Source organism: Bos indicus x Bos taurus, chromosome 12 (assembly GCF_003369695.1).
Source record: "Bos indicus x Bos taurus breed Angus x Brahman F1 hybrid chromosome 12, Bos_hybrid_MaternalHap_v2.0, whole genome shotgun sequence".
NCBI classification, from domain to species: Eukaryota; Metazoa; Chordata; class Mammalia; order Artiodactyla; family Bovidae; genus Bos; species Bos indicus x Bos taurus.
The window spans coordinates 74,648,220-74,664,091 of NC_040087.1; the positions used below are offsets into that span (position 1 = coordinate 74,648,220).

Genomic DNA, 15,872 nt, shown 5'->3' on the forward strand with positions numbered 1-15,872 from the left:
CTGAGTGACTTCACTTTCACTTTTCACTTTCATGCATTGGAGAAGGAAATGGCAACCCACTCCAGTGTTCTTGCCTGGAGAATCCCAGGGACAGCGGAGCCTGGTGGGCTGCCGTCTATGGGGTCGCACAGAGTCGGACACGACTGAAGTGACTTAGCAGCAGCAGGGAATCTGAAACTAAAAAGTTCATATGTGATAGAATTGCTGCCAGGACTTAGTAGAAACTTTTTTCCCATGATACTAAGCTGAAAAGATAGTTTGGTCAATGACAAAACATTAGCTGATGAAACAAATGTTTTATATTACTGACACATCTTGACTTACTATTTAATTTTGTATTTTTCTTGTCTCAATTTAGAGTAAGTTAAAATGTTAGCCAGAACTTCTAGGAGTTATGGCTGTGATATAAGCAAAGGTAGATACAGAATGCTACATTAAAATTCCACAGTGACTGAACTTGTCATTAAAGAGAAATACAGTATAATTGGACACTTTAAATATATCATGGGATCTAGTATTTACTATCTGTATGAATTTTGGAAGGACAGAGAAAAGGAGATTCCTTCTGGTTGTGAAAACACTTCCTTGCCGGTCTTAAGTTTTGTCGTTGTGGTTATTGGAGATTGACTGGTTTTAATTTTGACTTAGGTTTAAATCTTTATATTATACGTTTGTAGTTAACATTAGACTAGAGTAAAATATGTATGTAGTTGTAGGTAGAACATCTGCATAAGGTTGATTGCAAAGTTATTTAGTGAAAAAGAGCACACGAGCGTTTCTCTGTTGTCCTTTCCTCTTGATACTCTGGCTAATGAGGCATCATAAAGTGGCTGTTGAACACAGACTTTTTTTTTTTTTTAATCTATTTCATCTTTTCTAGGCTGTAAACGACTCCTGCTACCAGAATGATGATTCAGTCCTAAAATCCCTTGTTGAGATTGCAGACACGGTTCCAAAGTATTTACGTCCTCATTTGGAAGCCACTTTACAGCTGAGTCTAAAGGTAAATTAAATAGTGCAGTGAATGTTCTGTTTCTTGTTTTCAATGAATCAACTAAATGTGTACAAATATATTTTCTTTGTAGTTGTGTGGAGACACTGGCCTCAATAACATGCAGCGCCAGCTTGCCCTGGAAGTAATCGTGACCCTCTCTGAGACTGCAGCTGCTATGTTAAGAAAACATACCAATATTGTTGCACAGACAAGTAAGTCAAAAGTCTAAATAGTTTGTTTTAAGGTGGAAAAATTGTCGGATAGGTTTGCTGAGAGTTGTGCCAGGCCACAGATTTATTGGAAGACTGAACGTCCTTTCAAACTCAGGTGAATCTGTGAAAATGCACCAGTACATTCTTAACTGCATAGGCCCGACATGATGGCTATGCTCCAGCACCCTGAAACCTCAGCGTAGCAAGCGTGGTTTGTCATACTTGGAAGTAAACCAAAAGATGTGTAAGACCTCTGGGGAAAATTGGGTAACACATTGAAAGACTAATAAGAGAACCCAATGTCAGTACCCTTTAAATTAACCTAAAAGTTCAGTATAATTTCAGCCCAGAATTATAATAGAATTGGTCATGATAAGATAGAGTCTAATGTAGGGCCTGGAGTAGCCAAGACAATTTTGATGACTGAAGTGCAGGTCTTGCCTATCAGCTGTGAAGATTTAGTTTGTTGATGGTGCAGCTATAGACAGATGAATCAGATGGGACAAGGTGGCCCAGCAGCAGATCTGCTCACGTGGAAACAAATTGAACTTTGATAATTCATCAAAGATAGTTTGCACGACTGGTTGTTTCTATGGGAAAAACATATTCGAACCTCAATTTTCAGTTGATTAGACATGAAATAATACAGATACATTTTACATATAAAGCTTAATAGTAGAAAGTGGTATTTTTTTTAAAGACAGAGTCAAAATCATAAGTGCAAAACATTGCTAAATTTGTACTAAAACAGTTGTTTGACCAACCAAATACACCATAAATGAGATCAAAAGATAAGCCAGACTGGAAGAAAGTAGTTGAGTGCACACATCAACAGAGTTTTGCTGTGCGGAAAACAGTGGTTGGAAACAGGAAATTCACAAAAGTTATAGCTGTTGAACACTGCTCAGTCTCAATAAACACGAGTGTAATTGTGGAACACCAGTTGTCAGAGTTTGACATTGTCAGGTGGTGGTTGATGAAGGGTGTGGGGCAGAGAGGACTCACAGGAGACGTCACACCTGTGACATAAGATCGGCCTCCTTTTGAGCTTCCCATAGGAATTAAGTTTATGGTGCCACTATGGAGAGCATTTGAGTGGGTTCTAGTAATAAAGATACTTGTAACAGTTTCAAGCACAGAAACAGAGAGGAAAGATTGATTTGTCCAGGGTTGTATAGCCTGGTTGTACAGACCGGGTTTAATATATGTTCTCTTCCTTTTCCCAATGCCCTGAACGTGCTCTTGTCAAGGAGATAGGTGTATCTCATCAAAGCACATTTTGCCATGTCCACCGAAAGGTTGATGTGTTTATGTAATGGAATGCTGTGAAGTAATTCAAGTGAAATCCATGTGTCTTGAGAAAAAAGCAAGTTGCCGAAGGGTATATGTACCATTTATTATATAGAAAATAAAACCTTTGAATACTGCTATATGTTATACACAGAGAAAACTGTAGTTCAAGTGTAAAAAAGAAAAAAAGTTTGATAATGAGAAACACTGATTTTATTACGGTCTTACTTCTGATGAGGGAGGAAGAAAACGTAACAGGACTTGGAAATTTTGATTTTTCGCCTTAATATGTTTACTTCTTAAAAAAGAACAAAACGTAAAGCCAGGGAGATGAGAAAGGTGAAAAGAGAACAAGCCACATGTGGGGAGCACAGGCAAATAAGTTTTTTGTTTTAGTATGTCCTTTGTGTTTTACCTCTTACAATTCTTGTGGGTGACATTGACAAAATCATAGCGTCATGGTCTTTGGGTATGAAGTAGTTCTTTTCTTTAGTTCCGCAGATGTTAGCCATGATGGTTGACCTTGAAGAGGATGAGGACTGGGCAAATGCGGATGAACTGGAAGATGATGACTTTGATAGGTAATCACATACCCCGAACTCTGTACGGAGCTTCCCTGGTGGGACAGAGCGAGGCCAGCTGGCGGTGAGAGCTTAGGGTTACAGGGTCTGTCTCTGCCCCACGTGGTGGTCTACAAACCTGAGGTTAAGCTTTTAAATTTGAAACGTGGGACATTTTGGCTTTCTCCATTGTGTGTTTTCCTATATCAAATTTTGTAGATATTTATTTCTAGTGAAGGTAGCTATCTTTTCTACCCTGTCTTACTCTAAACTGTTCGTCATGTCAAGAATTTTTTAAGAGTACTTTCAGAAATATATATGAAGGAGCTCTATTGTGGTAAATACCTTTGTGTATGTGTAGACCTTAAGTTATAATAGTTGTTTCAGCAGATTCCTTGTGTTTTCCTCATATAATGCAAGTTAAATGTAGAATAGAAAAGGGGCAATGATGGTGAGATTTAATACACTGGATGACAGTAACACTGAACTTACTATTTCACTTGTTTTGACTCAGTAGGCACCCATGAATACAGATTCCTATGGAGAAGTCCCCAAAATGTATATTCACTGTGAAATAGTGAAAATGGCCCCTTAAACATGTATGAAACATAGCGCCTCAGAGCTACCGTTTTAATTGACCTTTCAGTGGGCCTGAGGGTTTAGTGTCCTATTTTAAGTGCAGAAATGGAGAGGAAAGATTGAGTGACTTGTCCAGGGTTTATGGCCAGTTAGTAGACTGGACTTAAAACCAGTTCTCTTACTCTTCCCAGGACATCAGACTGCCTAACCTCCTTTTCTTAAAAAGAACTGAAACTATTTCCCTGAAAGATTGGTAGTCAGTGTAAGCTACTTTTACAGATATAATTAAAGACGTTCGACTTCGAAAATATATGGTATATTTTTGAAGCTTGATCCTGTCATTAAAAATAACTGACTTTTGGCCTGAATACCCTATAGAAGTATATGAAAATAATCCTTGACTGGAAACACCTAAATAGGGCTGAAGAGGAGACGGGGCTCTGGTCGAGTTTCCTTGTCCTGGTTCAGTTACTGTGATGTGTTGCTACCTGGCTTTTAATTTGCCCTGTAAAAGGCACTAAGGTGTATGTGATGTTAAGAAGCTATTTTTTTCTGAACTAGATAAATAAGATTTTATCTCTGAGTAAGTAGGACATAAATACATTTTCAAGGTCAGGCTAAGTCTTAAGAGCCTGTTTTCAAGGTCATAGTGTTGTCTTTCTGGTCTTACCTTCACAGAGCAGTTAGAGGTCATGTACGTGGCAACTGCTAATCTTGAGGTTCTAAAACAATAAATGTGCAAAGGCATTAATGCCCAAATTCCTTCGATTTTCAGTGAAAAAACTGTAATTGAGTTTCACTTACACATAATATTTTATAGGGCAGATTGCACCCCTTTAAAAGATGAATAAGCTCCCAGTTTAGAGAAAATCACATACAGGCTCAGCACCCTTTTCTGTTTTCTGTGTTCTGATAAGTTTGAAGACTATATTTCCAGGAAATGTGATTCAGAGGCGCTCCTAAACACTGCTGATCCCTCTGAGTCTTCAGAGTGTCAGAAGCTAAGTTTTAACCAGTGAGTGGGGACAGAGGGAAGTCGTGAAAGATCATATTCAGACATAAGACTTTTAAACTATTGATGAGGCATGATAAAAATTTTATCCACACCCCCGCCACTTTTTAAATTCTAGGGGTTTTAACCCAAAACTTCAGTACATATATTAGAAAATACTACTTGAGCTATTCTTCTTCAGTGTCGGTTTAAAAACACGTCCGTGCAGTGTCCTGTTTTTACGTGTTTCCGTATGTCAATTATATTGTTCTCTGTGTAGCAATGCGGTTGCTGGTGAGAGTGCTCTAGACCGGATGGCTTGTGGACTCGGTGGAAAGCTCGTCCTGCCAATGATCAAAGAACACATTATGCAGATGCTTCAGAACCGTAAGCTATTACCTCTTTGAAATGCTGGAATAGTGGAGCTTGACTTAGACTGTGTCTGAAAGTCAGTCTTTGCCTTTTTATATTCTCTGTTTAACCTACTTCTCATATTGATAAAATACTACTTAGTCATCTTTAGAAGCACTCAGTCTTAATGGTAAAGAATGTTTTTTCCTCGATACTGCCCCTATTGCTCTATTCTCCCTCCTCAGAATTATTAGCTTCAGTATATAGGAAAAAGTTTTTAATTCTAGGAAAAATTGTTTTACTCCCTAGTCAGAAATACCTAAGTTCAAATTTAACGTACCAGTATTTGCAGTGTTTATGAAATATTAGTGTATTTGGTTTAATTTTCCTTCATCTAATATCTTTTATTTAAAAAAAATAAAATGCCTTGTACAAATCAGAGGGGAAGCCATGTCAGTATTTGTTTTTATAATTTAACAAATACTTGGTCACTAGCCTTGAACCATGTAATTTTTTTCAATAAGAAAAATTGTCATTTTTGTGTTTTATATTACAAAGTGATTGTGCTTGACATATTTTAAAAAGTTCAAATCTGAAATGTATAAACTGAAAGGCCCTTAACTGGGATTCAGAGGTGTTCACTGTTAACGGTTCTCTGAGACTTGAGTCTCTGTCCTCATTACGCACAAAGGCAGCTGTGTTTAACGTGAGTAAAGCACCCAGACCCCATGCTTCCGGGAGCTTCTGCGCCACAGCGCATCCTGTCACCTCATGATAACCTCCCATTCGCTAAACAGCGACACAGCGCTGCACAGTTCCCCATTAAACCGAACAGTTTTGTTCATAATAAATAATGCCACTGCATACATTCTTACAGAAGTCCTGGCTTACCTGTATTAGCGTGTATGTTTGTAGCGTACATTGCAGGAGACGGACTTGAGGGTCCAGCCTTTGATTCTGGGTCTTAATAACAGCTTCATACCAGCCCTTATGTTTTTTATTATGTAGGTCCTCCTTATGCTATAAAGCTCTTATGTATTCTAAAAGGGCATTGTCCAAAACCATTGTTTCTTTAGGATGATGGTGATTTTACATCTGGGTCTTGAACAATAGGTTCCCCTTTTATTACCCCTAAATTTTGAAGGATTTTTCCCCAAACAGAGACAGCATCACAGGCTGGTCAACCTATAAGAGCTAGTAGAGAGAGTCTAGCTTTTCCATTTTTAAGATGAAGAACGTAAAGGCCAGAGATGTGAAAGTTTGCACAAAGTCACCCAGTTGTCAGTGTTTCACACTGCTTAGTGCCAGTCTTCAAATATATTGTGGACCTGCTCATTTGCAGTTAAAGAATTTGATTGTAAGTTTCTGCTACAATATTAGCTGGCTGCAGAAGGCTTTGCATGTATTACAGTGAACTCGCATGTGTTCACAGTAAGGCAGTGAACTTTGGGTACGGATTTGCTGTTGTTAAATGTGTGGCTTGGAGCAAGTCTGGACCTTTGATTTCCTTGTTCGTGGAAAAAAATAGGCTCTTCCAGTGGAATTAGGGTCCAAAAGTGTATTTAGTGTTAATACTACATGTGAGAAGGAAATGGCAACCCACTCCAGTATTCTTGCCTGGAAAATCCCATGGACAGAGGAGACTGGTGGGCTGCAGTCCATGGGGTCACCAAGAGTCGGGCATGACTGAGCAACTAACACTTCACTGCACGTGAAAAGAGTGTTAAAAATGACAAACAATACTTTTTCTCTAGTCACTTAACATCTCAGTCAGTTCAGTTCAGTGTCTCAGTCGTTTCCAGCTCTTTGCAACCCCATGAACTGCAGCATGCCAGGCCTCCCTGTCCATCACCAACTCCGGGAATTCACCCAAAGTCATGTCCATTGAGTTGGTAATGCCATCCAACCATCTCATCCTCTGTTGTCCCCTTCTCCTCCAGCCCTCAATCTTTCCCAACATCAGGGTCTTCTCCAATGAGTCAGCTCTTCGCATCAGGTGGCCAAAGTATTGGAGTTTCAGCTTCAACATCAGTCCTTCCAATGAACACCCAGGACTGAGTTCCTTTAGGATGGACTGGTTGGATCTCCTTGCAGTCCAAGGGACTCTCAAGAGTCTTTTCCAACAGCACAGTTCAAAAGCATCAACTTAACATCTACCCCACTGTAATTTATTTTATTTTATTTTTTTTGGTTTATTTTCTTTTTGGCTGTGCTGGGTCTTCACTGCCGTGTGGGCCTTTGTCTGCTTTCAGAGAGTGGGTCTGCTCTCTAGTTGTGGAGCACGGACTCTAGGATGCTTGGGCTCAATAGTTGTGGCTCCCAGGCTCCAGGGCACAAGCTAAATAGTTGTGGCACAGGCTTAGTTGCTTTGCAACGTGTGGTATCTTCCCGGATCAGGGATCGAACCCATGTCTCCCCTTTGGCAGACGGAGCCACTGAGCCACCAGGGAAGCCCTTGTATTTTTTCTAGCATTGATAAACAGCAATTTTTTTTTAATCTTAAAATTCAAAGCAGGAAGACCATTTTCACATCCCAGTACCATCCCATCACATTTGCTGAATATACTTCCAGGAACTCTGCCCATTGAGAATATATGAGACATAACTTTTAAATGTCCAAACCAAATACAGACATTTATCTATTTCAATATTTGTTGCATTAAAGTATTTTTCTTTACTATTTATTTTTGTTTGAGTTATTGTCATAACAATATATCGGTTTCAGATGTATAGCATAATGATTCAGTATTTGTATACATTGCAAAATGACCACCACAGTAAAAGTCTAGATTAATCTGTATCCGATATTGGTTTCTTAAGATTCTTATTCCTCAGTTGAGAAATTCTGGCTTAATAGTATAATGATAACTGAAATACATTTAAAGTGTGTATCTATTTCTGCTTTATTGACTATGCCAAAGCCTTTGACTGTGTGGATCACAATAAACTGGAAAATTCTGAAAGAGTTGGGAATATCAGACCACCTAACTTGCCTCTTGAGAAATCTGTATGCAGGTCAGGAAGCAACAGTTAGAACTGGACATGGAACAACAGACTGGTTCCAAATAGGAAAAGGAGTACGTCAAGGCTGTATATTGTCACCCTGCTTATTTAACTTACATGCAGAGTACATCATGAGAAATGCTGGGCTGGAAGAAGCACAAACTGGAATCAAGATTGCCAGGAGAAATATCAATAATCTCAGATATGCAGATGACACCACCCTTATGGCAGAAAGTGACGAAGAACTAAAGAGCCTCTTGATGAGAGTGAAAAAGTTGGCTTAAAGCTCAACATTCAGAAAACCAAGATCATGGCATCTGGTCCCATCACTTCATGGGAAACAGATGGGGAAACAGTGGACACAGTGGCTGACTTTATTTTTTTGGCTCCAAAATCACTGCAGATGGTGATTGCAGCCATGAAATTAAAAGATACTTGCTCCTTGGAAGGAAAGTTATGACCAACCTAGATAGCATATTGAAAAGCAGAGACATTACTTTGTCAACAAAGGTCCGTTTAGTCAAGGTTATGGCTTTTCCAGTGGTCGTGTATGAATGTGAGAGTTGGACTATAAAGAAGGCTGAGCACCAAAGAATTGATGCTTTTGAACTATGGTGTTGGAGAAGACTCTTGAGAGTCCCTTGGACAGCAAGGAGATCCAACCAGTCCATCTTAAAAGAGATCAGTCCTGGGTGTTCATTGGAGGGACTGATGTTGAAGCTGAAACTCCAGTACTTTGGCCACCTGATGCGAAGGGCTGACTCATTTGAAAAGACCCTGATGCTGGGAAAGATTGAGGGCAGGAGAAGGGGACGACAGAGGATGAACTGGTTGGATGGCATCACCCATGGACATGGGTTTGGGTGGACTGCGGGAGTTGCTGATGGACAGGGAGGCCTGGAGTGCTGCGGTTCAAGAGGTCGCAAAGAGTTGGGCACGACTGAGTGACTAAAATGAACTGATATAATAATGTTATCATAAATAATAAAGTTTTAATGTTTAGCAAATAATTTAGCAGTTTTTTCAGTAAAGTTAGTTACAACATACATCTTTACATGAGTTTTGGGCTCCCCAAAGGAAAGAATTAAGTCTGATCTCTCATTTAGGATTTTCTTTTATAACTTAGTTAGCTCTTACACCAGCAGTTCTCAAACTATAATCTCAGGACCCCTTTACAGTGAGGATCTCAGAGTGCTGTTGATTTTTGGGTTTTTTATATGAACATTTGCTTCCCTTTATAATATGATGAGAGCTTTTTTTTTTTTTTCATTGAATATAGTTAATTTACAATGTTGTGTTAGTTCCAAGTGTACAGCAAAATGAATCAGTTATACATACCTATTTGTCTCTATATATACATATATATCTCTCCACTTTAAGATTCTTTTCCTATATAGGTCATTATAGAGTAGAGTAGAGTAAAGTTCCCTGTGCTATAGAGTAGATCCTTACAACTGTTTTATGTATAGTAGTGTGTATATCCCCCATCTCCCAGTTTATCCTTCCCCCTCCCCCTGGTAACCATTGGTTTGTTTTCTACAACCATGACCCAGAGTGTGTTTGTTAAACCTGTTACATGTTAACAGAAATGACATATTTCATGAAAAACGACTCTCTTTTCCAAGACAAACAGGAAAATAGTGAGAATGTCTTTTTTTTATTTTGGGCATTTTTGTAAATATCTTAGGTAAAACTGAATTCTTATGTGTGCTTCTGGGTTGATTTTCTTGATATTCCACATATGCTGTAATCCTGAGAATACTCTGTACTCTCAAAATGAAAGTGAAAGAATAATGTTATTAGGAGAATGATTTTGACCTTGTGAACCCCATGAATGAGTCTTAGGAAATCGCAGGGTTCTTGAACCCCACTTTGAGAACCATTGTTCAGGTTTTTATATTTAGGTGTATCTTCTTTTGTTCCACAAGGAATTTAAAGCAACCTTAAAGTGAATGATAATATAGTAAAAACAAATATTTAGAAATGAGAGTCAGGGAAATTATATAGAATAGGATATGAAGTCCAGTAAAATAAACATTGGTTTAGTTAATATTCCCTTAACGAAAAAGCAGATAGCCATTGTTAATGTTAGAATACAGATAAGGTTCCATGCTCATTTACCATATTATTAAATAAAAATTTTTCGAAAACAGCATCTTTTCTCCTTGGCGTTTTTTCTTTTTAGAGAAATATGACTGGAGATCATTAAGTCTCTGTTCAGTGAACAGCAGTATGTGACACAGAAGATCCGTATCTTCACTGCCCATAGTCAGTCTGTGGGGACGTGTCCTATTTTAGGCAGTTGGTATAAATACCGACAAGCCCTTTGCTGCCACGCTGTCTTTTCAACTTTGGGAGTGAAATGCTTGTGTGACGTAACCACTGTGACAGTAAAGTAATCCAGAAACAGAGTTTTTCTATTTGCCTACTTAATAGCCATGTATAACCATACTTTGTTACTGTCATACTCCTGACGACTGGAAGGCCCCATCAGTGGTGTCTAATTGCTCTTCCCCGCCATGTAACTGTTCCACAGCTGACTGGAAGTACCGGCACGCGGGGCTCATGGCCTTGTCCGCCATTGGGGAAGGATGCCACCAGCAGATGGAGGGGATTCTCAACGAGATAGTAAATTTTGTTCTGCTTTTTCTTCAGGATCCTGTAAGTACCAGTAAACATTTGATTCCTTAATATATTGCCAGGGTTTCGCAGGGGACCCTGTTCCCTTTACTAACACACGAGCTCCTCTTCCAGCATCCCAGGGTGAGGTATGCGGCCTGTAATGCTGTGGGACAGATGGCTACTGACTTTGCACCTGGTTTCCAGAAGAAGTTCCATGAGAAGGTAAGTACTGAGTCTGCAGACACTGAAAAACTCCAGGAAGAGGGGTGGTGATTGAAAAGCCTGTGTGATTTCGTCTCACAGGTGATTGCAGCACTGCTGCAGACCATGGAAGACCAGGGCAATCAGCGTGTCCAGGCCCACGCTGCCGCCGCTCTCATCAACTTCACAGAGGACTGTCCCAAGTCACTGCTTATTCCATACTTAGACAGCTTGGTGAAGCATCTGCATTCCATCATGGTCCTTAAACTTCAAGAGGTAAGTTTCACTGTCTTTTAAGCTGTCTGTTTGGCTGGTATAGTGGAAATCGGAGGGAATGGTGATTCTGAAAGAGACTTCTCAGGAAACGTTAGCAGTTTCTGCCACTTTGATTTTAAAAAGGTGAAAGAGAAGGAAGCAAAAAGTGCTGACCACTCTCTTAACCAGAATGACAGACATAGAGAAGACGTGAAAAAAGAATATCCTTTTTGTATTATTAAACATGTTGAATTCTTAAAATAAGGCCTGGCCATCCAAATAGAAGATGGTTTATAGTTTACAGCTTAAGTAAGAGGCAACCTAAAAACAAGTGAATAATAATCAGTGCAGCAGCAGAAAAAGACAGGATGCAGGTAAGACAGGCAAAAACAGAAACCTGGTTTGTTATCAAGTAGAATGAAATGAAATTTCTGCTATAAAATAAAAAGGACGCACAAAATAAAAGCCTTTTAATTCGAATATTCAGCAAACATAAAGTTACTGTCAGATTGCTATAAAAATTTTTCTAAACACTCAGCGTCTGTACTTTGGCTCATGATGAACTGGTAACAGTTGGTAAACCGCACTTCACCTAGCCCTGGTCTAAAGGAGAGCAGAGAGGAAGACGGGAAATTACAAGGTCCCAGAAGGCAGAGAAGGGGTCTGAAGCAGAGGATGGGCACTCAGTGAACTACGATAGCAAGCTAAGAGCATGATACAGGAAGGTGAGTGTAGTACGTGAAGACAGGGAGGTAGTCGAGTTGAGGGCAGGTCAGTTAGGTTAGTTAGTTAAATCAGAAATAGATGGGTCAGATAGGACGTTCGAGTAGATTTGGCTGAAGGATGGCTCTATATAACCCAGCTCCCCGCTGGGGACCCGTGTGTGAGGTGCAGACTGAAGGAAGGGGCTGCTGAGATGGGATAGGGGAAGAGGGTCGTGTGTGTGAGAAGAGCTGTGCGGAGGCAGGGTAGCCAAGGAAGAAAGACTTTCCTGTGGGATCACAGGCTGGTCATGACGTTAACCACAGAGCAGATGCGAGATGCCAAAGGAAGGAGTGAGCTCACCTTGCAGAGCAGTGTGGGGACTCGAGGTACAAGTAGAAAGAGCTCTGCCGAGAGTGGCTGTGGTTGATGAGGGGGTGGAGGGTCCGGAGCAGTTGCCGGCTCAATTATTTCTATGAACCCACAAGGAATTACAGAATAACATTGCCAGGTGCTGACATGGCCTGACCGCAAGTACCCAGGAAGAATTTTCCTCGGCAGGTCAGAGAACACTGGATTGTTGGTGCAGGGGGAAGGCTGATCTCACCTGTTGCACCAGGGTGGAGAAAGAGGGCACCTCTCAGGGGTGTCCTCAGTGGTATTTTTCTGGGGAGAAATAGAAAATAAAGGAATGGGCCATAAAGGGAACTTTCTCCACGACCTAATCGGACAGCACAAGATATAAAATTAAGTAGTGGAAATAAATGAAGAACAATGAGTAAAATTAAGCTTGCTGGATACAAAAATTTAAGGGAGTTCACATTTATGCTCGAGAATTAGCCGTGCTTTGAGATAAAGTGGACACAAGTGAGGAGCGCTGTGCTGACAGGAGAGAACACCTCACAGATAGTTCAGCGGGGGCTCTTCAGTTTGCGCTGAGACCTAGTCTCCACTCTGGCTGCTGTAGGGTGGGCTCAGCGTGCAGTCTCAGTGCAGCCCTCGGGAACTGGCCGGGAGTGCTTGCCCCATCTTCTCCTCTGTGGGGCTGATGTTCTGTTGTCTTCCTTCCAGTTGATCCAGAAAGGCACCAAGTTAGTTTTGGAACAAGTTGTGACGTCTATTGCATCAGTTGCAGATACTGCAGAAGAAAAATTTGTCCCCTACTATGACTTATTCATGCCGTCACTGAAGCACATTGTCGAGAATGCAGTTCAAAAGGAACTCAGACTTCTCAGAGGAAAAACTATTGAGTGCATCAGCCTCATTGGTCTGGCTGTTGGGAAGGAAAAGGTAAGTGACTTGTCAACAATGTGTTGGGTTTGTTGTGTGTCATCTGGCTTTGGGGGCATCGAGGGTACCAGAGGATTTTTTTCTTTCTGATAAGAGGTTTTCTAAAGATTTAGTTGTTTTCCATCATCTTATTCTTGAATTACTTTAATTTTATATATAAATTATCAGCTTCATTTTTTCATTGCTAATAAGGTTTCTTCTTAACTCAGTCATGCTTTTGAAACCTTCCCTTACATGTGCAGTCTTATCTCTGGAGGCTTGTGGAATTCCAGACCCATATGTTCAGTTTTACCCATATTTAAACATATGCTCGGGGGACCCAAGTCCAGTGATTGAGACTCTGTCTTCCAGTGCAGGGGGCACAGGTTCCATCCCTGGTCAGGAAACTAAGACCCACATGCCTCAGGGTGTGACTGAAAAATTTTTTTTTAAAAACTAAAAAAGTGCTTGGGAACATTCCAGTTGCAATCCTGTTAATCCCCAAAGCTTTGAGTGTCCCAAGAGAAATATGCATTTAGATCTTCAGAAAAGAATTAAAAAGGACCATTGGCCCATGTGTTTTTCATCCTAGCCAGCATCTCAGCTGTCAAAGCTAACCCCAAAAAAGTTTCTGTTATCAGCCCCTCCCATTCTGATTCTCAGAGCTTTCAACATAAAACCTTTCTCTCTGGTCTCCTCCACAACTAGCACTTTTATCTTACAAATAGTTTTCTGGGAGACACTGAGAACCTAGTCAGTAAAACATTTTTATGTTCCATACTCTGTATTTTGGCTTTCAAACTATCTTTGTGCAGCACTGCCTGTTTATACAGTGGAGATAGCCAAAACTAAACAGAGAAGTGAAAATCATACAGCTTTTGCAGCTCAGTCACTCAGTCGTGTCCAAGTTTGCAGTCCCACGGACCATAGCCCACCAGGCTCCTCTGTCCCTAGTAGGATTTTCACAGAAAGGATACTGGAGTGGGTTGCCATTTCCTCTTCCTGGGGATCTTCCCGACTCAGGGATTGAACCAGGGTCTCCTGCATTGCAGGTGGATTCTTTACCACTGAGCCACCAGGGAAGCTAGAGAGCAATCCAGAATTGCTTTTCTGAATTTGAGTTATCTTTTTACTGCTGGAAATGCATAAGCCATGGACCAAAACTGGATGACACGAGAACTATCTTTATACTGTAATTCATTTTGACTTTAACTGAAAAACATTTTTCTAGAAATTCTAGAGCACTAAATCTGTTGAAGTATATGTGACAACTTCTCTATATAGTACTTTTATCTGAGGGGTTAAAACTCACGCGGGAAATGTTAATAGATTTGGGGAGAGAGATTTATTATGTGAGAAACAAAATTAGGTGGCAGTGGTATCTCTGTGATGAGATATACGTGAGTAACATGTGTCTTCCCCAAACTTTCCTCCAGTTCATGCAGGATGCCTCTGACGTGATGCAGCTGTTGCTGAAGACGCAAACAGACTTCAGTGACATGGAAGATGACGACCCTCAGGTAAAGCAGCGCGCATGGTCCCCTCCATCCTGGTTGATAGCGCAGGGCTAAATACTGAGAAGAAAAATTGAGCAATAGGTTTCTTGAGGTAATACAACCCCTGGTTTCAGGGGCATTCTTCACTGGCTTTCCACACCGTGTGTGCTTACACGTGTTTACTTTTGCACACCGTGTTTTTCCTCAGTCGATTTTCAGGCTGCTGCTCTTATGACTGAAGGTTTTTGGTGCTGCTGATCTCCATTATCCTAGGTGCTCGGATCTCCTCACTTCCCTTGAGCAGTGTCATCCACAGTCGTGGCTTTGGTTTTCCTCCATAGGGTTGTGACTTCAGTCACTGAACGCAGGGTTTATTTATCCAGCCACTTCCAAGACATGTCCGTTTGGATCTCTCCTGGCCCGTTCAGTGCCACGTGACTTCCTTCCCCTTTCTAAAGCAAAAGAAATGTCGCAACCAACAATTTTAGAATGTGTTGTGCTCTTTTCTCTGCCCAGGAACAAACATCCTGTAGCTTAGAAAGAGCCGTTCCCACTCAGCCTTTCTAACTCCTGCCCAGATTTCCTGGCCAGTACAAGTCTCAGTGGTGGGTGCCTAGGACCCGGTTGTAATAATGTCGCAAATGTCTATCCTATTCTTGGTGATACTCCCAGTGCCTGCTGCACAATGAGCATTCAATAAATAATTGTTGGATTAAATTTTAACTTTGCACAGCCATGCTGTAATTGTTTTCCATACTTAAAATGTTTTGTTTTGTTTTGTTTTTCAAACTTTTTTTGGTTTTGTTTTTGAAATTAGGAGTAGGGGAGTGTGTTTGCACATGCAGCCACATGAGGTAAACAAGTATATAAATAGATACCAGAGGGTAAAAATCCCTTTGTGGGCAATAGAGATGAAATAGAACCAGATTCTCTAGGGTACTTTGTAGTAATTAAAGTCTTCCTAAATTGAGTAGTAGAAGAGGTATCTTAAATGTGGACAACCCCCTACACAGAAAACTTAAACAAAGAGGAGAAAGGGGTGATTAATATTGACTGAGTGGAGTGTTAGGCTGTAGGCAAAGTCAGGTAAAGTCCTGCCTTGGGGAAAATTAGCGGCCAGGGGTTGATAAGTCTAAGTGGATTTTTGTTACATGATTCATGTGCTGTTATGTACTGCTTCTTGAAAACAGGAAAACATAAGACACAGCACTGGTCTGTCTCTTGCCTCACCTGTTGTCTGTATCCTCATGTAGAAGTAAGTTCTCAGTGACTTTATTGTTTCCAAACATTTTAAGTATGTGGTCTTTAGCGCACTTGTTGCTTGAAGGGCCAAAATAAAACATCATT

The 15,872-nt window shown here is 40.6% G+C and overlaps 1 protein-coding gene across 1 annotated transcript in view; it reads left to right on the forward strand.

Moving 5' to 3' along the window:
• The window catches only part of IPO5 (importin 5), a 40,556-nt gene that overhangs the window by 13,836 nt on the left and 10,848 nt on the right, over window positions 1–15,872 (forward strand). Inside the window, exons 7-15 of the mRNA XM_027557855.1 lie at window positions 881–1,003; window positions 1,086–1,206; window positions 2,990–3,077; window positions 4,907–5,013; window positions 10,517–10,641; window positions 10,735–10,824; window positions 10,906–11,079; window positions 12,832–13,050; window positions 14,466–14,549. Of these exons, the coding sequence (XP_027413656.1) occupies window positions 881–1,003; window positions 1,086–1,206; window positions 2,990–3,077; window positions 4,907–5,013; window positions 10,517–10,641; window positions 10,735–10,824; window positions 10,906–11,079; window positions 12,832–13,050; window positions 14,466–14,549 (1,131 nt within the window). The remainder of the gene's footprint in view (window positions 1–880; window positions 1,004–1,085; window positions 1,207–2,989; window positions 3,078–4,906; window positions 5,014–10,516; window positions 10,642–10,734; window positions 10,825–10,905; window positions 11,080–12,831; window positions 13,051–14,465; window positions 14,550–15,872) is intronic.